This window comes from Phaethon aethereus (assembly GCF_964289735.1).
Source record: "Phaethon aethereus genome assembly, chromosome: W".
NCBI lineage: Eukaryota > Metazoa > Chordata > Aves > Phaethontiformes > Phaethontidae > Phaethon > Phaethon aethereus.
In genome coordinates this window covers 831,559-853,521 of record NC_138581.1, presented here as the reverse complement: position 1 = coordinate 853,521, position 21,963 = coordinate 831,559, and the positions used below count along the sequence as shown (strand labels likewise).

General features: G+C 39.4%; 1 protein-coding gene across 1 annotated transcript in view; it reads left to right on the top strand.

Annotated features, from left to right (window-relative positions):
• The window catches only part of LOC309415046 (mucosa-associated lymphoid tissue lymphoma translocation protein 1-like), a gene marked incomplete at its 3' end in the record, with an annotated part of 38,137 nt that extends 16,905 nt beyond the window's left edge, over positions 1 to 21,232 (top strand). The window contains exons 8-17 of the mRNA XM_082012437.1: positions 118 to 144; positions 1,299 to 1,331; positions 3,207 to 3,410; positions 9,103 to 9,280; positions 10,633 to 10,707; positions 11,775 to 11,902; positions 17,203 to 17,352; positions 18,803 to 18,960; positions 19,853 to 19,978; positions 20,768 to 21,232. Coding sequence (XP_081868563.1) covers positions 118 to 144; positions 1,299 to 1,331; positions 3,207 to 3,410; positions 9,103 to 9,280; positions 10,633 to 10,707; positions 11,775 to 11,902; positions 17,203 to 17,352; positions 18,803 to 18,960; positions 19,853 to 19,978; positions 20,768 to 21,232 — 1,544 coding nt within the window. The remainder of the gene's footprint in view (positions 1 to 117; positions 145 to 1,298; positions 1,332 to 3,206; positions 3,411 to 9,102; positions 9,281 to 10,632; positions 10,708 to 11,774; positions 11,903 to 17,202; positions 17,353 to 18,802; positions 18,961 to 19,852; positions 19,979 to 20,767) is intronic.
• Between the last annotated feature and the right edge of the window lie 731 nt (positions 21,233 to 21,963).

Here is a 21,963-nt window from a genome sequence, read left to right as displayed (position 1 = left end):
TTTCTAACATTCAGCTTCTATTAATAATGGCATGACACTTAATTATATTTTTATTAATAAAAATGTATCTTTTGCTTCTTGTTTAAACTATGATTTTATTGGTGTATTTCTTCACAGAAGATCTAAGTGATCTTCAAAAACCAGGTAAGTGATGAGTTTTGAGAACTTACAATTTCGCATCTTCATTTTATGTTACAAATCACTGAAGCCTACCTGGGTTACAATATATAGTTTACATTATTTGGATGTATTTATAACTGGGGATTTAATAGGGGCAGATATCATGTTAAGAGCAGCACAGTTTTCTGCTTCCAATAAATTAACTTGAACATAGTAAATTGTAGGGTTGCTATTATCTTTGTAAAATCACACAAATCACTGTATATAAAAGTGTCTCTCTTATACTGCATGTATATTTCTACAAATACAGAAGGAATTATCGTCTGCTTTCTTGTCTGTGACTTTGGACTCTTAAGTTTTAGCATGTTGCTGCTTTTTCAGATGATTAAGGTGCGAAAGATGTAAGGTGTCTGGGTGTCACCCATGATACGTTGAATTAGTGTATTTCTTAACTTCATGTTGGAGTGAGCTAATGCGATTTGAAGCCTGTTTGATGTTTATTGTAGAAACAGAGATCTGGAAGAGTGCTCCATATCCTTGATACAGTGTTCCCAAAATCTCAAATCACAAAGGTCATACAATCTCCTGGGTTAGACATCAAAGATGTGTTTACTTTTGCCAAGACTTAGTTTTAGTCACTGAAGTGGTAGTGTCATGGTGCATAACACGTTCTCCGAAGTGTACCACTTTGGCATATCGCTTACCTGTTCCTCTTAGCAGAGCGCTGGCTCTACCACCCTTCTCTGAAGTACAAAATCAAATAATTTTCACGTACAGATGGTCATCCCCACTAAGCGTCCCCCATCTTGCATGTCTGCATTTCATTTGGAGAGGATGAACTGTTTCGGATGTTACTGAAAAAGCTGATGTGCAGTTTGAGAGATTCAAAAGTATGCTGTAAGCATCTGTTATTTCTTAATTTCTAGAACTAGCTATTCATGTCTATTAGGCCATGTTTGCTGGAAGAGGGTGAAGGAAATCGGATAAACAAGAACAAAACAAGACCCCAAAACCCCACCAAAACAAAAAAAGAGCACTTTTTTGTCTTAAACCAGTAACATATTAGGCAAAGCAGTACCAATAAACTATGGCTGTATGGAACACGTGGTTCATTTTCTGACATTGGCAACTATGACTGTAGTTACTGATGATCCACTCTTTTAATCTATTTCAAGCAGACCTACAAGAACAATCAAATCACAGGCCTGTTGGTAAGTAGTTTTGGAGCTGTAATGAACATATGTATTTCATATCTAGGAAATAGATTTTGCTTCTTGTAAATGTTGCTGCTTCTGCCACTGCTAGTGAAGTAACTGCATGTAAATAGCTGCAGGGAGGGACACTTCTGCGTATTTTTGTAGTCCTTTATAATGCTTGCCTGCCCTTTCAGTAGTAAACTGTGGTGAGGGCACACCGCTATTTTTAGTGTCTTGGTGGAGCGTCTGCATTTTCTCATCTGTTTCAGTTTACTGTTTCAAATTCCTTTGGCCACGACTTTAACCAGTGTGTTACTCTATTACTTTGAGTACTTCGACAGTTGGAGATAGGGGTATTAGGATGATGTCTGCTAAGGGCATGCTGTCTCTACGAGCTCAGCTCTTCCTGTGCACAGTGTGTGGATGCTTTGATCCTGAGCTAAAGCTCGTGAAGGCAGATGGATAGCGTGTAAGTTGCTGGGGATTTTTAATCACATTCTTAGATTTGCATGGTAGACTTGATGGCGGTCAGGCATGTTATCTTGTCGATGCCACACCAGGTGGAAAGGCTGCTGGCCTCTGTCAGAATTTTACCAGTCTTTCAGGCTCACCAGTGTGAAAGGGGGAAAAAAGTGTTTTTCAGTGACAGTATACCACTGTTGCTCAGTCATAGAATCACAGAATCATTAAGGTTGGAAAAGACCTTTAAGATCATGAAGCCCAACCATCAACCCAACACCACCATTCCCACTAAACCATGTCCCGAAGCACCACCTTTACAGCAGTCTCTGCTGTTTAAAATAGTTTACACTGTTCAGGACCCTGGAGGTTTTCCAGGTGCAAAAATGTTGAAAACATCTTGTTTGAAGGAAGCGAAATGTTAGACATTGAGGCTATGGACAGAGATCCTCTTCTGGATCTAGCTGTGTGGGGGTACTGACTCTGAAGCAGATTTGAGGCATTCATGTGATCTCATTTGCCACCAGAGCTGTGGGACAATAATTCCTATTGGAGAGGAGACATAACAAACCAGGGATGAAATGCCTTGCTTTGAATAAGTGCCTTTCTGTAACTTGGTGTGCAATTTTTGGATAAAAATCAGGCTAGTGGTCTCTAAAGCATTTCTGTCAATGTGACTTCTTTTTTCCCCTTTTGTTGCGGCTTTGTTTACTTATGACAGAATTACTTTTGACTTTATTAAAATCCAAGTGACTGCATCTCACGCTGTATGAGTGGACTTCCCTCCGAATTTTGTAAATTTCTTGCATCTCGGTATAATTGTTTTTAACCAGAGCAACAGTAAAAAGAAAGCTTAACAAACAGAAGAAAAGACTTTTTACTTCTGACCTTTAGAAGTTTCCACCTAAATGCACCATGGTTTGGAGAGACAGGACATGGGAGATGGAGATGTGAAAGTGGTCTTTTGTGTGTGCTGGTTGGTTGTTTGATTTTTAAGCATAAGAAAATGTGAGTTTTGGGGGGAAGTATACTGGCCATAGCTTTGGCAACTTGCCATAAGAATTTTCACGTTTGTTAAATTTCTTCTTGCATGGGGGAATTCAGTAATTGTCTGTGCTTTCAGAAACATGAAAGAAATGGGAGATAAACTTCGTGACTTCTTGACAGATTATCCAGTCTGAAATGCATCACAATTCAGATACGTTGACTGTCAGATCATGCCGAAACGCTTTTTTTTGTTTTGTTTTTTTTTGGATGAGAAGAGAGTTGAGCTGTATTGTTGATGTAGGATGACTTTTAAAATCATATAAAATATTGTGCCTGATGTGAGATTGGATAGTGTTTTCACTTTAGAAGAAGCTAAATTTAAAGGTATTGAACACATGGAATATGTAAATGTGCTGTGGTTTTGTTTTTCCCTTGTCTTTGCAGCAACAGACAAGGTGGCTCTCTTAATAGGAAATATGAGTTACTGGAATCACCCCCAACTCAAGGCTCCGATGGTAGATGTCTATGAATTGACTAATTTGCTAAGACAGCTAGATTTTAAAGTTGTTTCTTTGCTGGATCTTACCGAGTCTGAGATGCGAAATGCAGTGGATGAATTTTTACTTCTCCTGGACAAAGGAGTATATGGTAAGAACATGCGATAGCCTTTTGAAGTAGGTCAGTTTTGTGATGTATCAAGTACACAAACAGCTGGTATTTACCTCTACCAGCTCACTGTATGTGATAGCAAAACAAACTTCATCATAAATAGTATGTATGTAGAATGGGAAAAGTAAGTTAAAAACGCCCACCAGCATACCCTTTGACTTTGGTTAAAATGTTACTGTTTCTTTACTCTTCGAACAGATAAAATGTTTGAATTTTTGTCTTTAACCACGCCTAAAATGGCAGTGCACTTTTTTGTTTGATAGTACTGATGTGTTTGTCTGCCAAAAGCTGCTGCACCTGTATAGCATATTTGACAACATGCTCTGCAGAAGATGTACATTTGTACTAAGAAGCCATTAGTCCTAGTTTGTAGTAGTATTTTTAAGCAAGAGCAATAGTAGTCTGATGTGTCGCCTGTATTAGTGTATTATGGAAACGAGGAAGTAGCAGAGGAGTTGGAAACTGCGTAAGTGCAGCATACAAGACTACCTGTAGCCTTGGGCAGCAGTCCTTCCTGCTTTTAGGAGCCCTCTTAAACACCTTCTTCAGAAACTTCTATTCCGTTGTCCTCTTTCCTTCCCCGTGCCTGCAGGTTAACGATCTGCTTAGGGCTGGCCAGTCCTTGGCATGCCTGGCCTGCTGGGTTGCGTTTCTGCTGGGGAGGTGGGGAACAGCCCTCAGTGCAGCGTTGAACGTGTTCTGGGCTTGCCGGTGGGACCCTGCCGTTCATCCCCCGTCTTGCTACTGGATGTCTGCAGAATGCTCTTTCCTTCGGGACTTCGTCCTTCTGGCGCTCTTTGGGAGGGCTGCTCTGCTCTCCTGGTCCTCGCCCGCCAGCTCTGTAACGAACAGAGGAAGAGAGGTGCTTCTCTCTGCCTTGGCAGTGAGCTGCACGCTGATACCAGGTGTGTTGGGCAGCGGCGGGGAGCGTGGGACACACTGGCAAGGCATATCTCTCATAAAGACACTACACGCTAAAATACGCAGTACAGAAATAAGAGAAAAGCATTGTACTTTAGAGTTAGGGCATAGCACTCGACAGATAGGATGCAATCTTTTTTGCCAAGTTTCCAGGTTAAGTAGAAATCCTTATTTTGAATTGCCGGTTTCTTTTGGTTATTGTGATACTGGCCTGGCAAGTTTATGTTATGAAAAACTCAGTTTTTCATAACATCCTTGACAGGGAGTAAGAGAAATCCAGCAAATCTGGATTTCTCCTTCAAAAAGCAAATTGAAAAGAAGTTTGTTTATCTGAAATGAAAATGTAGTTCTCTTATGTCTATGCACTTTAAAGAAGTAAAATAAAACAGAGAAGAATTCACATTATCCATTGCAGAATGTACCTTGCATAAGGAAAGGCATTAACAGAGAAATTGGTGAGCTATGGACTTCAGGTTCTGCCTTTCTGCAGTTGTCAATAGAAAAGAACTTTTCACTGAGTTGAGCACTAAGATTCCTGTTTGGGCAGAACTCAAGTACAGCTGTCGTTTCACAGCTCTATGGAAGGTCTGAATATAGAGTATAAAATTTATTCTTTCTGTGTGTCTTTGCATATTAGATGGGAAGTGTAATAGTTGGTTATGCTGCTTAAGCAGAGAGCAGCCCACTTTTTTTCCTTATTCTTAAACTCTTCAAAGACTTCAAAGTAACACTGCAGAAAAATCCAAGGTGCTCGCCTCTAAATTGCTGCATCACTTTAATGACTGTACTGCAGCATCTCATCAGTATTGGTTTAAGTTACAGGAGGACAAATTAAGCAAAGTCTGCATACTAAAAGATGTGTGTTTAACACATCTCTTTTATTTCCTCTAAGTTTTTGCTATTTGAGTCACACATCCGTTTTTAAGATACCTGGAATAGGATATTAACAGTAATTTTAAGCTCTCCTCCATGTACTGCGGAGGAGGTGCCTTCTGCTGGGATAATGACTAACCAGTCGGGTCTGCTAGGCATTGCTACTGCTGGTACGCATTGATTCTTAGCTGATTACTCATATTGGGATTCCTTGTCTTGCATGAACTTGATTTTGAGGGACGAAGCACAAGACAGAACTGGTGGCTGTGCTAGCTGGGGCAGGGCATGGTGGAATTGAAGCACAGACCAAAAACCTTCATGTCTTGTGTGGAAGGAGGCCTAGAATGGAGTGTAACAAAAGTTCTTCTGTGGGCTTTGAGGAGTTTGCTGCTGGCTGCCACTGTTTTTGTCATTTTTCTAAAAGCTAAGATACCATAGACGACTCCAGAAATTATTTAGAACAGATACCAAAAAGTTCTGCCTGTTGTCCTATTTAAATTGCAGAATCCCTATAGTAACGCCCACCCGAGAAAACATTATTTGATTTTTTTTTTTGGAACACAAGGTCAGATTATTTCTTAGTATGACTTTTCTTAATGATGTGTTACCTGATGCTCTGTCTGTGCAGAACTGGCTGATCTGACATTTGGGCATTTGTCAGAGCCAAAACTTGCATGACATGAAGACCAATCATGGCAGTAAAGTTCAGTAGACTTTCTGATAGCAGTTTTCTTTTTTTGTTCCCTGGGAAATACATGTGCTTATACATTTAAGTGAGCTTTTAGATTCTTGTGCCTTCTCAATTTTTTTCTATATTGTTGACATGAGTTTAGGTAATAAAGTACTGAAAGGCTTTAATAAGTTTCTCACCAGCACCATATGAAGGCTCTTATAAGACATATTTTTGCAGTTGTGTTTTTCCAGTAAGCTGATATTTCTGAAAGGCAAGCAGAGCTTTCTTTCACAAGTGTTTGGCAATAACTGCTTCAATTTAAATGGTTACTTTTTTCTTTCTGGATAGTGGCTATTAATGGCTTAAAGCATACAAAAGATGGTGTCAGTGCACAAATAAATAATGATTTATTGCATTTTTAGTGGATGTTGCTCCAAATAGAAGAGGCATAGTGGCTACTTCTGTTTAGTCCTTGTTACATGTATTCATGATGCATAATACGACACTGTGTAATTCTTGCTTACTGCCAGGAAAGTGGCATTTCAGATACTGTTCCTTACGAGGCGGAGGAGTAAACAAAGTGATGACGATTGCCTCCTCTAATGTCTTACTATAGGTTGTTCTAAATGTAGGGTGCAATTAATATTGTATTCCACAAAGGGTAAAAGCATAGACCAATATGTTTTAAAAGCTAAAAATAGTTAGGCTGCTTTCTTAAAAAAAAAAAAAGAGAGAGAGAGTGAGAGAAATAGAGAGATGCAGATATCACTTAAATGCTGACGTCTATGAGGAACTTGAGCCTACTTAAAATTGTTGTGTCAAAGTGTCTAATGAGGTCCTCCAAACATACTTAACTCTGCTTCGGGTATGCAGAGGTTTATTTCTGATCTTGAGCTCAACATATTAACTGTTGCAGATACTCATCAGATAAGCATAGCACAGTCATCTGCTCAAGGATCTAAAAAAAAAATGTAGCTTATTTTTGAAATACTTATATTCATTGAGGAAATACTCTGATAAATCATGTTTTACATTAAAGAAACTGGTTTCCTTCAGTCCAATTACTTCTCTAACATACACTCAGATACATATAATCTCAAATACAACCTTGATTTAGGTTCAGAGCCAGACTCGTGGAAATCAAATTTAAGACTTTCCTTTAACGTAGGACCTGACATGGAGTCATGCATTCTCTTGAAACTACCTGGTCTCACGTAACCATTGGAATCTTCCAATAGCCCAACAGTACTTTTATTTCTGTAGGTTTTTAGTCATACGCTTTAAATTCTATGCCCTTTAGAAATCGTAACTTTTAATTGAATAAAGCTGTTGCCAGTTTTCCAAGACTGGCAGATGCACAACCACTAGGCTCCTTGTTTAATGAAACCTTGCATCCTGGAGTTTACTTTGTATGCGCTCCCGGCTGCTAATCTGGACTACGCTGTTTCCCATAAAAAGCAATTCAGCGCTGTTGATTGAATGGAGCAGTTTGCAAGGTCTTGGCATAGTTGTTAATGACTTCTGGGAGCCCACAAGAGAACCGAAGGCTTGCTTTGAAGGGCTATAGTTGTATCTTGGTATTCCTTTACAAAAAGCACAGGGCTGTGTGAGAGAAGTATTTTCATTTCATTAGCTATCTGTAATGACAAGGTAAAAACGTCTAGCACACCAACCTATACAAGCTGACTTAAATGTTAGGGTAAGGCTTATTTTGTTTTTTCTGAATATTCGAGTTGTGTAGTGACATAAATTTCACAGCTATTTTTAGTAAGAATAATGACATAAGAAGGCCGTATCTCCAGTTGGCATAAATTGTCATATCTCTGGCTTTTATTCAGCTGCAGCCCTATATACTCACTGAAGATCTGACCCATAGACTGTTTTGTATAGATAAATAAAAATTATTTTTAGAAGATGGAATTTGCCCTAGATCCCTGAAAACAGTACTGGAAAACCCCATTTAATTGAACAAGTTTCTGGTAACTGCATTTTACGGCAGTGGATGTTATTATTGCTAAGATCATCTAATTTTACTGCAAATTTATATGACTTCAATATTTGACATTTTTATTCATATAAGTAGAAGGTAAGCCCTAGGTTGCAGTTCCCTTTTTCAGGGTTAAGAAAAGCTTTTTTAATTCCATGGTATGTTTTCTTTATACAAAACTATTGCATGTTTTATTGAAGATTTTATATCTTAAAATATTGTAGACTGTTGTGTATTGGCACGAGGGAGATGATTGTAGGATAATCTTCTGTGTCTAGGTAGGCACGCAAATAATTTGTTTGTTTAGTAGACCCACAAGAGCCATGAATCTCTGACTCTAGATGTAGATGCAATCAACTATAAATGAGTTGTTGGTAGTGGGAATGTGCTCTGGAGTCCTACCAAACATGATCATGGATTAAATTTTTTTTTTTTCCCACTTCTAAATGTAAAAATATTTCTTATTCCTTCCTATAAAAAAGACAAAAACAAATGGAGAAACTGACTGTACGAAGGGAACAGTAAAACTAAATACTTGCAAAATGCTCTCATAGGGCAAGCAAGGTTTTTCTCTGATTTTTTTTCTAGTAAAAGTACTTTTAAGAATTGCCAATGATTAATGGTAAGTAGGAAAAAAAAGAATTTTTTTTTAAGATGACAGCATCTTTCATTTAAAAACAAAAGAAAAAAATCCATCCAAACTGTTCAGTGTATTTTTTTTCCATCTATAAAATCTGCACTGAGTCGCTGCTACACAAAGCTTTGTAAATGCACATGTGGAGAAGATGTTTTACAGGTGGCATATTTCCTTATTCATATCTGGGAGTTATATATCATACATAACACATTAGTTCTGTTAGAGGTCATAGCTCTACTTAAAGCATTTTAAGAGTATTTAACTTTGTATGTTTGATGCAGATATCTAATTGATTCTATTCCATGAGTGATTTAAAATTTTTTTTTTAATTTGTTGTGCCTGTGTACTGAGAAGTTGATGTTAACATGGTTCCCCCACCCCGCCTCCCCTTCCTTCCTGTACTAACAAAGGCATATCGATGTTAAAAAAACCTGCTTGTAGTAGCTTGAATGATCTTAATCTCCCACAGACACATAGGGTGGACATAGTGCATGAGGTTTTTGACCATGCTAACATTTACAGAAACGTTCTGATGTACTCTTGAACTGTGTTTTCAGTCACATATATTTTGAAATCTCAGGTTTGTTATACTATGCTGGCCACGGCTACGAAAACTATGGCAACAGTTTCATGGTTCCTATTGATGCTCCAAATCCCTACCGATCTGCAAACTGTCTGTGTGTGCAGAACATCCTCAAACTAATGCAGGAAAAAGAGACGGGACTTAATGTATTCCTACTGGATATGTGTCGGAAAAGGTATAGTCTCATAATTCATTAATAGAGAGAACTGGCATTAAATGTTTGAGGGATGTTTTTGCCTCACGATAGAGGGAGAGAGTATAATGACTGTAGTTTTGGGAACCAATTGTGAAGTTCAGTTTATTCACTGCAGCAACAGATTAAAACTGAGCCTATTTTAGAAATGAACAAATAAAACCAAACAGACACCCAGAGAATAGCGAGGGATCTTGAGAGAAAGCTGGACTTCAGCCTGAGGAGAAATCTTTAGTCTACGCTGAAAATTCACTGTACTTGAAAGTTCATGGTTCTGACAATTCACAGCCTGCACTTGAGTGCTTTTAAAAAATAGGATTCATTCACAGACTTGTTTTGCCTTTGGCCTTGGATGGAAATGTGAAGCTGGTGATTAGACTTTCTGTTTCCATGGGTGGAGACTTGCCTCTTGATTTGAATGACATTTAGTTCTTCTTTTTTTATTGTTGTTTAAAAGTTATAAAGCATCAGTCTTACTGGATAGAAGTGAAATTGGGCATTTTAAAGAAGAAAAATGACCCTTTCCCCTTGCATCATTAACCATCTCCTTCGTTAAAGAGACGAAGGAGAATTCATAAGATCGAAGGCATGTTAATTTGACAGAAGGGCTCAAGTGAAGTGCTTATTTTACAACTCTTAGGAGGCATGGATTTTGTGGACTGCTTTTATGTGGGGGATGTTATATCTTTACTTAGAGCTTAAAAATCAACTAGTAATTGGATTTTTCTAAACAAAGTGCTATTTTCTGTCCATGCTAAGAGACTACTATGCCCGATTAAACTTGCACTTGAAATCAGCTCTTCAGTCAGCACTTCTGAAAATTGGTCTCTAAGGAATGTTTCATAACAGAAAATTACTAGTGCTTTAGTGTTTGTAGAGCCTCTAAACTTCACTGCTAACGAAATGCCAGTGACCCAATTCAGCTTCACAATCTGCTGTCCAAATAGAAAATACTGCTATGTAAGCCTCATGTCAACTATGCAGACACCATGTTTGGGGAGGGGGGGTGAATCTTACAGTTTTTGTTATAACCTAAAATGGCTAGTTATCAGCAATCATTTCTGAAGAGATTGTAGCCAAACACTGCATTGGTTAATATAGCATGCCCTCATCTGAGTAATGTATGATACCTGACCGCATCTTTACATTGTCTTCGTGAAGAGTGTTGATGATGCTGATTTTTGTCTGTCAGCAGTCAGGATTCATTCCAGAACTGTAGGAGAGAAAAAAATCTGAACTGTGCTTGTTTGGTATTTTGAACAACTGTAGAGTTTGTAACCATTATTACTTCTCAAATTACTATTTTTACTTTTTTGTGTTTCCATTTATTGCAGAAATGAATATGATGACACAGTTCTTATCTTAGATGCTCTGAAGGTTACCGCCAACATTGTTTTTGGATACGCAACGTAAGGAAATTTTTCTCCTGCTATGCCACAGAAGTCTTGAAGCCAAAAGTGACCACTGAGATTGTATAGCTAATCTTTTACAAAAAAATAGTAACTGTGGTGTTAAAGGACTAGTAATTTATATCCATATCTGTGTCCTCATACTATCTGTTTTACTTTGAATCATTCCACAGTCTTAACTGACTGTGGAAATGCATTTGTAATGATTCCCAGTATGTAACGCTCCCATTCAGATATAGGGTAACTCCAGTGGGAGAACTGCATTCAGCAAACCAGAGACTGCTGGACAGTGTTCCTGATCTCTTTTTAATGGTTGCTTGTAGGTGTGCTCTACTCATCTAAGTATTATCTATTAGAGGTGAAAAAACCACAGAGAAGAGCAAATTTTACCCTCAGACACAATGTTCTGTTTCTTTGTGCTGATGGGGAAGGGGCTGTTGTGTCCTGTGTGTTCTAATGGTACTTGCTGCACTGTGAGCTTGTACAGAAGGTTAAGTACTGTGGAGCAGTTGATGAATTATAACCTACATGCTGTACGCTCTTCAGTCATGTGTCTCCTCTGTTAATGCAAGTTAAATTTCTAGAAGAAAATGTTAGAAGCATAAATTAATGAATTATTGGAGGAGTGGCATATAGATTGGCCTCTGTGTTTCTTATTCTAGATGTAAAGAATAAAATTACAACTGCAGTTGATCTATTTGAAAAAGTTACTTATGCGGAAAGCTGAATAACCTCTTTCTATAAGTTTTCAAGTCAAGTGCAAAAGCTGTTGAATAGAAGTAGTCAAGAGCTTTAATAAAGTCTTCTATGAGAAATTTAAGCTCCTCTCATAAACAGTTTGACATCAGCTCTGGTCTGTGGCTTGATTGTGAGTGAAGTCTTTCCAGGATGAGTTGCTTGCAAACGAACATGATGAGCAGGTTGGCCTTAGACACAACCTAGTTTTCAAATTTTTGGGTTTCTTTCCTCCATTCCCAACATAACTTTACTCCTTTTGTCCTCATGTTGATCTTAATCATGCAGATGTTTCAGTGTTTTTTCCTTGTCTGATGCTGATGATCTCATAGGTGCCAAGGAGCAGAAGCTTTTGAAATTCAGCAGTTGGGGTTAGCCAATGGAATCTTCATGAAGTTTTTGAAGGACCGTTTGTTAGAAGACAAGAAGATTACTGTACTGCTTGATGAGGTTGCAGAAGGTAAACTCCAGCTTACTGCACTAACAGTCTTCTCAGCCTGCATTACTAAAAGCTTCTTTGCTGAAATGTAATTCTTCTCATGGCGAATGCGTTACACTAGGCTTTCGTGGTGCATTTTGTTAAAATAGCAGCTTTTATCAAAGAAGCAGGTGCTACTGGGCAGCACATTGACAAAGATCATGATATTATAAAGGGATTTGAGCTTCTTTAATAGTGATCAATTTATATTCTCCTTTTTAGTGAACTTTATGTGTTTTGAGTGTCTTTCTGCATGGAGCTTTGAATTGTCCATCCACAAAAATTACTCTTCTGTCTTGTGGTGTCAGCTGCTAGTGGTAGTCCAGTCATTTCCACGTTCATTTAAACAGGTGACCTGAGTCCTACCTATCTCAGAGTGCTGTAGTGGTGATTAATTACTTGCTCTCTATCAAAGGGTGTAAGTGCACTATAAAGGGCAATCCACTGTTCTAATATGCCTGGTTCAGTAATTGTCTGTTATAATTGATGGGAGAAGTGCTAAAGTGAAAACTGTTGAGGGAAAATGTATTGTTTCTGTGCAACCATTTGCTCAAAAGATAAAAGAATAGATACAGCCATTAACAAAGAGCTGTCTGTGTAAGATTCTGTTATTTGTAGGTAATGTACGTAATCAGCCAGGTTCTGCTGTGGTTTCTTGGTGTGTACTTGGTGCAACTGCAGATCTCAAAATTTTGCCCAGTCTGTCTTTCGACAGGGATCCAAAAAGCAGAAAAAATCCAAGAGGATCCTAAATGCACAGTAAAGTTTTGCTGTCAATGAGTCAGACTGGTGGAAATGAGATGCAAAGATTAAAGTGACAAAGCTTCTGTCAGTGCTCATACTGAGGACAGGGAAGATACCGTGGGCTGACTAGCTGAAATGTAAGCATGGAATTTATGTCAAATTGATGGCAAAAGGAATACAGCATAGCCCCAGAATATAAATTGAAATGTGGTGGTTCTTGGTTACCATTTGCTTGTTTGGTATGTATTCCTGGTCTTTTTGCTTATAGGTGGTGTGCTGCTTGACTAGATGCCATAAAACAAACTTATCATTCTGTATTTTCAGTCGTATCCATTAAACTTTTCATGAAGTTTATGTGAAAAGTTAAATAAAATTTCAGAAGATCTCAGAATTATCCTGAAGAAATAGGATCTGTAAATGGTAAAACTAAAATGTAAATGGTAAAACTAAAATGATTATTCCAAGGCCTAGGGCTGAAGTTGATTTCCCCCACACACACACACCCCCCATGGGGCAATGTGTTTGGTTTTTTTTTTCTTTTGCCAGGTGCAGTCAAGCAGAGTGCTCCTTGCGTTAAGATTTGTACTTTTTATTTGCTTACAGCACTACTGAATTTTGCCGTTACCTAAATACAAAGGAAGAATTTGAGGACTTGCTGTCCTCTCAGTGGTAGAAACTAGAGCTGGCTATAGCCGTGTTTCTTCAAAGCCTGGCAGAAGCCTTAATAATGCTCTTCCTGCTGCATGCTCACCAGCTGCTGTATTTAGGTCCAAATTCATTAAGCCATTGTTCCTGAAACTCTTTGTTTTGAAGCAAGCCCCAATATTTTCCCTTTTCTTCACCTTTCTTGCTTTCTGGGACATTCTGAAACTGTTTTGTGAAAAGAGAACCCTGTAATCCACTCATCCTAGCATCAATACTGTGTCTGTAATGTATTTATATACTACGTCTTCAGTTTTTATCCCACATTCTCCCATTGTCAGCCTATTCAAAGCAACAGTAGGAGTAGAAACTATTAGGTTCTGCTGGTGTCTACTAGTAGGAGTAGATATCCACTTGCATTTTGTAATGGTTACAGACCAGTCTTCCAACTTGCATAAGAACTTTACAAATTTTATAATGAACAAATATCCGAAAATATTCTCACCCTCTTCCTGCCCTCATCCTTTGTCATTGCTTTTGGGTGTTCTTAAGTGGATTAGAATTCTCTGAGATTTCTCTCTCCTCTTCCCCCCCACCTTTGTGGCTTCCCCATAAGAACATGTCACAATTTTGCCAGCAGCCATTTTCACTACACTTCCCTAAATGTCCCATAAGATACGACTGACTTATTGCTTCATCTGTACTGCAGGTTAATGTCACATGCTGTAGATGTTCTGATGTGTGACCTATTACTTATCTCATTCTTGAACTCAGAGTGGAGAGAAAGATTGATTTGTCAGGCAATGTGACAACTGTTGTTGTCAGTATTACTAGGTATTGGGTGTTAGTGAGTACACTGGTGCACTTGAAAATGTTCCAAAGGAGTGTTCATGTTAGAAGTGTTCCATGTAAATAGCTTTCATTGTTGTGGTTTTTTATGAACTCATAAATGGAAATTTTCCAGGATTTTTTTCTCTTTGCAGGCCATAGGTTTTGACTATCTGCATGCAATAAAACTATGTGACCTTTAAATGTGATTGAACTAAATATAGGGAGACCGTAATAAATTGGAGTAAGTTTGAATCACAGAATAGTTGAAGTTGGAAAGGACCTCTGGAGATTGTCAAGTCCAACCCTGTTGCCCAAAGCAGAGTAAACTAAAGCTGGTTGCTCAGGACCTTGTCCATGGGGGTTTTGAATGTCTCCAAGGATGGGAGACTCCACAGTCTCCCTGCACAACCTGTCCCAGTGTTTGCTCACCCTTAGAGTAAAAAGTTTTCTTATGGTTAAGTGGAATTTTCTCTATTTCTGTTTGTATCTGCTTCTTCTTGTACTGTCACTGGTCTTGACTGAGAAGAGTCAGGCTCTTTTTTTACTTTCTTGCAAAAAAGAATGTAAAAACTTACTTTTTTTTTTTGTTGTTTCTTACTTTTATTTTACTTTCCCTCATCAATTATTTATATGTTGATAAGAAGTCCCCTGGGCCACCTTCTCTCCAGTGTAAACAGTCTCAGCTCTTTCAGCAACTTCTTATAGAACAGATGCTCCAGTTCCCTTATACTTCTCTCATGTGAGAGGTGTTCCAGGCCCCTCATCTCTGTGACCCTTCGCTGCACTCTCTCCAGTATGTATGTGTTATCCTTGTACTGGTGAGCCCAGCACTGGACCCAACACTCCAGATGCGGCCTCACCAGTGCTGACGAGAGCGGTCAGATCACCGCCCTTGATCTGCTGGCAGTGCTGTTCCTGTTGGCTGCCTCTGTCACAAGAATGCATTGCTGGCTCATGGTCAGCTTGGTGTTTAGGAGGGCTCTGTAGAGGGATCTGGACAGGCTGGATCCATGGGCTGAGGTCAACTGTATGAGGTTTAGTAAGTCCTGCACTTGGGTCACAGCAACCCCAGGCAACGCTACAGGCTTGGGCAGGAGTGGCTGGAGAGCTGCCCGGCGGAAAGGGACCTGGGGGTGCTGGTTGGCAGCCGGCTGAACATGAGCCATCAGTGTGCCCAGGTGGCCAAGGAGGCCAACAGCATCCTGGCCTGTATCAGCAATGGTGTGGCCAGCAGGAGTAGGGCAGGGATCGTTCCCCTGGACTCGGCACTGGTGAGGCTGCACCTTGAGTCCTGTGTTCAGTGTTGGGCCCCTCACTCTAAGAAGGACGTTGAGGTGCTGGAGCGTGTCCAGAGAAGGGCAACAGAGCTGGTGAGGGGGCTGGAGCACAAGTCTGATGAGTGGCTGAGGGAACTGGGGGTGTTCAGTCTGGAGAAGAGGAGGCTGAGGGGAGCCCTCATTGCTCTCCCCAACTACCTGAAAGGTGGTCGTGGTGAGGTGGAGGTTGGTCTCTTCTCCCAAGTAACCAGCGATAGGACGAGAGGAAATGGCCTCAAGTTGCACCAGGAGAGGTTTAGATTGGATATTAGGAAAAATTTCTTCACAGAGAGAGTGGTCAGGCATTGGAACAGGCTGCCCAGGGAGGTGGTGGAGTCACCATCACTGGAGGTGTTCAAAAAACGTGTAGATGTGGCACTTCAGGATATGGTTTAGTGGGCATGGTGGTGTTGGGTTGATGGTTGGACTTGATGATCTTAAAGGTCTTTTCCAACCTTAATGATTCTGTAATTCTGTGTCCACCAGGTCCCCAACCTCTTTCTCTGCAAAGCTGCTTTCCAGTGAGTCGGTCCCCTTTCTATATTGCTGCATGGGATTATTCCTGCCCAAGTGCAGGACTCGGTGTTTCCTATTGTTGAACATTATGAGATTCCTCTCTACCCAATTCTATAGCCTGTCCAGGTCCCTCTGAATTGCATCACGACCCTCTGGTGTATCAGTGTTGTGGTTTAACCCCAGCCCTAAACTAAGCCCCAGGCAGCCACTCGCTCACTCCCCCACAGCAGGACAGGGGAGAGAATCGGAAGAATAAAAGTGAGAAACCTCACGGGTTGAGATAAAGACAGTGTAACAGGCAAAGCAAAAGCCGCACGCACAAGCAAAGCAACACCAGGAATTCATTCACCACTTCCCATGGGCAGGCAGGGGTTCAGCCATCCCCAGGGAAGCAGGGCTCCATCACGCGTGACGGTGACTTGGGAGGACAGACACTATAACTCTGAACGTCCCCCCACCCCTTCCTCCTTATTCCCCCCAGCTTTGTATACTGAGCATGACGCCCTATGGTATGGAATATCCCTCTGGCCAGCCTGGGTCAGCTGTCCTGGCTGTGTCCCCTCCAGCTTCCCGTACACCCCCAGCCTCCTCGCTGGCCGGCCAGCACATGGAGCTGGACTGTCCTTGACTACTTAACATACCGATGTTTTGAGCTGTTGCTATCAACATTTTCTCATCCCCAATCCAAAACACAGCCTCACACTGGCTTCTGTGAAGAAAATTAATTCTATCCTGGCTGAAACCAGCACAATCAGCTACTCCTCTCAGTTTTTAATCTGCAGACTTACTGAAGGTGTACTCTGTTCTGTCACCCAGCTCATCAGTGATGATTTTAAATAAACAGTATTGGCCCCTTTATCGACCCCTAAAATACTCCACTGACCTCCAATTCTTTAGAAGTCTCTTCCAATGGTATTATTCACATTCTTGAAATCAGTCACTTTAGGAATTTACTGAATCAGAGCTGTGATATTGCTTGAACTGGTTTTGAAAAACAGGTGAGCACGTTGACTAGGACACGTGCAAAATCCCCAGGATTCTCTACAGGCATCTGACATGCTGTTTTAGCCTTAAATGAGTAAATAGCTAAGCAGTGAATACTTCTGAAACTACAAGTTTTTATGGAAGTGCTGATGCTGGTATAACCATAGCAACCAGACAGCATTGCAGTGATGTACTTAGAATTTCAGCAGCATTGATTCTGAGAGAAATGATATGCATCTTATTTTCTAGATATGGGCAAGTGTCACCTTACCAAAGGCAAACAAGCTTTGGAGATCCGCAGCAGTTTGTCTGAGAAAAGGGCATTAACTGATCCCATTCAACAAACCGTATCTTCTGCAGAGTCTCTGGCACGGAACCTACAGTGGGCCAAAGCTCATGGTATAGTACAGTCTACTTTTAGATGATCCTGCTGGCATGATGGTAAAAATAAGAGGATGTAATGCCTCAATAATCTCTAGTCTATGGGTTGTGATATTGAATGGCAGTAGAAGAAATTCAAGTTCATATCTGAAATTTCATTAGTATGTTCAGATCTTGGAAGTTTTTGTGTTGGGGTTTACCTCCACATGAGATTATAATGAACAAGATGACATGCAGAATTCATCCTGAGTAAGTATATTTAAGACCACTCAAACACTGTAGGGGACACTTATATGATGTCTACCTCCTGGGATAATCTCCCAGTAGTCTGTTTATGACTAACAGTGACACTTAAGGCATCATTAATCTCATTCTAAAGTCCTCACCTAAAATAGCCAGGTGAACTCTATAGTAAAAGTGCATGATGAAAAGGAGTTTTCAATGTATACAACTAAGAAAACTAAAATAAGGGTGAGATCAATTCCAGGCTTTCTAGACTTCTTCTAAGGCCAGTGGGGTTTAAGAGCTTTTTATCTTTTTCATCTAACTATGTTGGGAGTACATTTTAAAATTTCTTTGACAGATTGGGCAGAGGGTTAGTGGTGGCATTTTTAAGACAACTAGTCATGTAGGCAGACTCTTTTGCAGATATAGGTTTTTATTTGTGGAATCAAGCCCTTTATTCTTGTTTGTTAAATGATGAAATGCAAAATAAAATTTATAAAGACATAATGTTATCTTATGGTTTATTTGTTTTAAGCCATGCATAGAAGAGAATGTGTTTGGAATTTGAGAAGAGAATAACCTTTATATTTGTATAAAGGTATGTCTGCGATAATGTTAAATAATCTACTTCCAGTGGGAGTAGAAAAATCAGTACAAAGCATACAGACACAGAATGATGTCATTGAGCACTTTCAGATATATTCCTACAGATTGAGAAAGATCCAAAATATAAAGAAGAAAAATGCTGCAGGCTAGGCTTTGTGAATGTGTGCATGGGCTGTGAAAGGAGAAAAAATGAACCTGCAACTTGTTCTGCTGTCAAATTCAAAGGTTCTTATAATGCTGTAGCTGTGTCTCCTATATTTTGCATATATACCATATTAACCTTAGTGGTTTGATTACAGATACATAAACAAATTCTTGGGTCAGTAAGCTATACCCTAGTTACAGTAAATCCTGCCTTGCTAGTTGCACAGAGATTGGAAAGAAACCTGCGAAGCAGAAGTTGAGCCAGCTCCCTCTGGCAGTGGCTGTGTGATACTAGCAAACGGTGTTGCTGCCTTGTTGGCTTCTAACCTGGTTTGCTTCAGTGTAAATATTTAAGTGATAGGTAGAGGGAGGGCAGGAGGAAGAGGTTTATACCTTTTCAAAACTTTTGAATTTAAAAACAGAATTAAAAAAAAATAGAAAATACATATGCTAAGTTTTATTTAGACTGTAATGATGTGTTGCTTACTTGCAGAGCTTCCAGAAAGTATGTATCTTGAATTCAAATGTGGTGTTCGGATTCAGTTGGGGTTTGCAGCAGAGTTTTCCAATGTCATGATAATCTACACACGAATAGTAAAGAAGCCACCTGAAATAGTAGTTTGCAGAGCCTATGTTACAGACTTCGCACTCGTAAGTGCTTCCTGTTAGCGTCTCGGTGATCTCCCTCCACTGAAGTTGAAAACTGTCTGGTCTCTCCGTGTCAAACTGCATCTTTTGTAATAAAATGGTTCTAAACTGTTGAAATCAAGTGTTTACGTGTGTGTGTCTGTACAGACACATTTACTCTTTTTTTAATGCATATTTTTAGTATTTATAAAAAAACATTAAAATGAATCTAGGGTCATCTTTTTCAAAGTCTCCTTTGTTTTTCATTATCTAGTATCAAGTATTTGTTATATTTAATTTGATGAAGTTAAATGTCAGTAGCTCCTACCTGAGCTGAGGACACACCCACCTTGCAGAACAAGGTTTCTTAGGCTTTAATTTTACAGTTCTTTGCACCTGGGTGATCCTGTCCAGTTCCATTGATGTTACTCAGCTGATCACAGTAAAATGACGGATAGGAGTAAAACGGAAAGCTCCTCGGGGCAGAACACCTTTTTTGATGTCTATGAAAGAGGATACGGTGCAGAAAACCTTTTTAGATGGAACAAACAGGACACTTCTGATGCTTTATGAATAAAATATTTGTGGTTATGTGCATAATAAATACATGTATTTTTAGCCCACAGAATTAGTGTTGTAGTACCGTACTTCACATTAGGTAAAAAAGAGCAACCCTGAAACAAGCACAGCAAGTTTGACAGGAACCATCAGCAAAAGAGGGTAACCTACTCAAATGTAACCCCTTCTGCCCGTCGCTAACAGTGGTTTCAGCAGCTTTTGCAAGCAGTCCGACTGGTGTTTTCTTTTCTTTTAAGAAGAAGAAAATGCTGACTTGATTAAAAGAAAGACTGATAACTATTTTATGATCTACAAATTCTGTACCTTCAACTAAGCTCTCATTTCTTTCTTGAAACAGGACCTGGATGTGGATCCTAAAGAGGCCAATAAAGGAACTCCTGAGGAAACTGGGAGCTATTTAGTATCAAGGGACCTTCCCAAACACTGCCTCTACACCAGGCTAAGTTCACTGCAAAAACTAAGGGTTAATACATATTATTCCTCACAAGTTTGTTCAGATAATTGAGATTAATCATGTTGCTTTGCAGTTCTATTGAGGTAGCTGTGTATTGTCTGTATATTAAGTAACATGTTCTTTGGAGGGAAAAAATGGCTAATATCACAAGTTAGTGACTTCAGTTTCTTAGCTGAAAAATAAAAGCCATGGAATCAACATATATGCAATCCTGATACAGTTGTGCAAGGCACCTTGTGTTTTCTAGGCCCGTACTGAACTTGGACAAGTTGATTATTTTTGTGAAGATCATCTGTTGCACACTGTGAGGATGTTCCTATGCCCTGTAGTACAATAAGAATGTGATCTGAAGCAGAGCTGCATCTTACAAAGTCATTAGTAGGAGATAAAAATGTTACATATCATCTCCTTCTGTTCCAACCTGTGCTCTTGGGCATGCAGTTTTCAAAAGGTTCTCACTTCACCATACTGTGGCACTGTTAAGTTATCTCTGTGTCATGAACATCTGTGCTGGACATCACTTGGTAACTCTTTTTCAATGCTTTGGCAGCTGGTGTAATCTAAGTTACTTTAGAAATAAAGACTACCAGGTGAGCAAGTATTAACCAAAAGAGGTCCTCAGTAAACAAGTCTTGCCTAATATATGTCTTCAGCTCCTCAAAAGCTAAAATATGTCTTTAGCTCTCCTTCTGTGGTAGGCTCTGCCTCATTAAGTGTTTCCTATGTTGTCTACTTGGGGAGGAAGTATAACTTTTTGTTTGTTTCTTTTTTCCCCCTCCTCCATTTCCTCTTTTGCAGGAACACTTGATCTTCACTGTTTGCTTGCACTATGAGTATCCAGGAATAGAAGACACAATGGATGAAAGGAAGGAAGTTAATGTTGGGAAGCCCCTTATTGCTAAATTAGGCCTTCATCATGGATTCAAAAATAGTAACTGTCTCCAGACCTGTTGTGCAGCTAATAATCTTTTTCATAATCAAATAGAATCAAGTCCAGTGGCAACTAAATACTATGTCCCTAGTCACTGCCAACCAAATTCCTGTTCAGGAATCTGCCATCCAAACCATATTTGCTCAGACAGCATCAGACAAGCAGAGACATGTTCATGCAATGGGACTTCAAGGATACTAGCTTCAAGACATGAAGTACAGAATTACTTGCCCACGGTGGAAAAGAGTAACGTACCAGTAGAGACCACTGATGATACCGTTGAACTGGAATTCCTTCTTTCTGAGAACCTCAGATTCTCTGAACAACAGTAGCTGTGGTGTGTTCAGACTAGACCAGAGTATCACCCTTGAATAGGGGACCTTCCACGCTGCTTATCCGTCGTGCGTATGTGGTCATAACCAGTTTCAGATGGGAATGTTAATGCATCATTAACTACGTCTGTTCATCTTCAAATTCATCTATGCTGAAAGGTGGATATCTGTACATGGATTTTAATGTAGTTATTTCCAAAATCACAGTTATGCTTGAAGTAATCTGCAAATGAGCTTGAGTTTCTGACTTTCTCCTTTGGAGGGTTTTAAATAGTGAAATATTTATTGATGAACGAGATGTACCTGTGCATTAATTATCCCGTGTAATTGACTTAAATAAAAAATTATAGCTTATTATATGGTCTAGTACTGTAATATTTAGCTGATACTTTGTCACAGTTTTCTAATTTGTATAAAAGGTTATTCTGTTTCTTACTGTGTAATAAACTGTTGTCCACAAAACTATATGTCTGTGTATATGTAATTGCTATAGTCTTCTACTTCTCCCAGCTTAAAAACCCCCAGATTGTATTAAAAATGTAATAAAATAGTTTCCTTAACAAAAAAGAAGGGGAAATTGGAATCATGAGCTTCAGCTCAAGTTAAACATATCTGCACCCTGGGCCGATTCAGGTTTCTCAAACTATGCACTTAGAAGATTTTGATTTTGTTTTTTTTTTTTTTTTTTTTTTTTAAAATGCCTTCTAGCTTCTGGTACCCCACTGTACTGG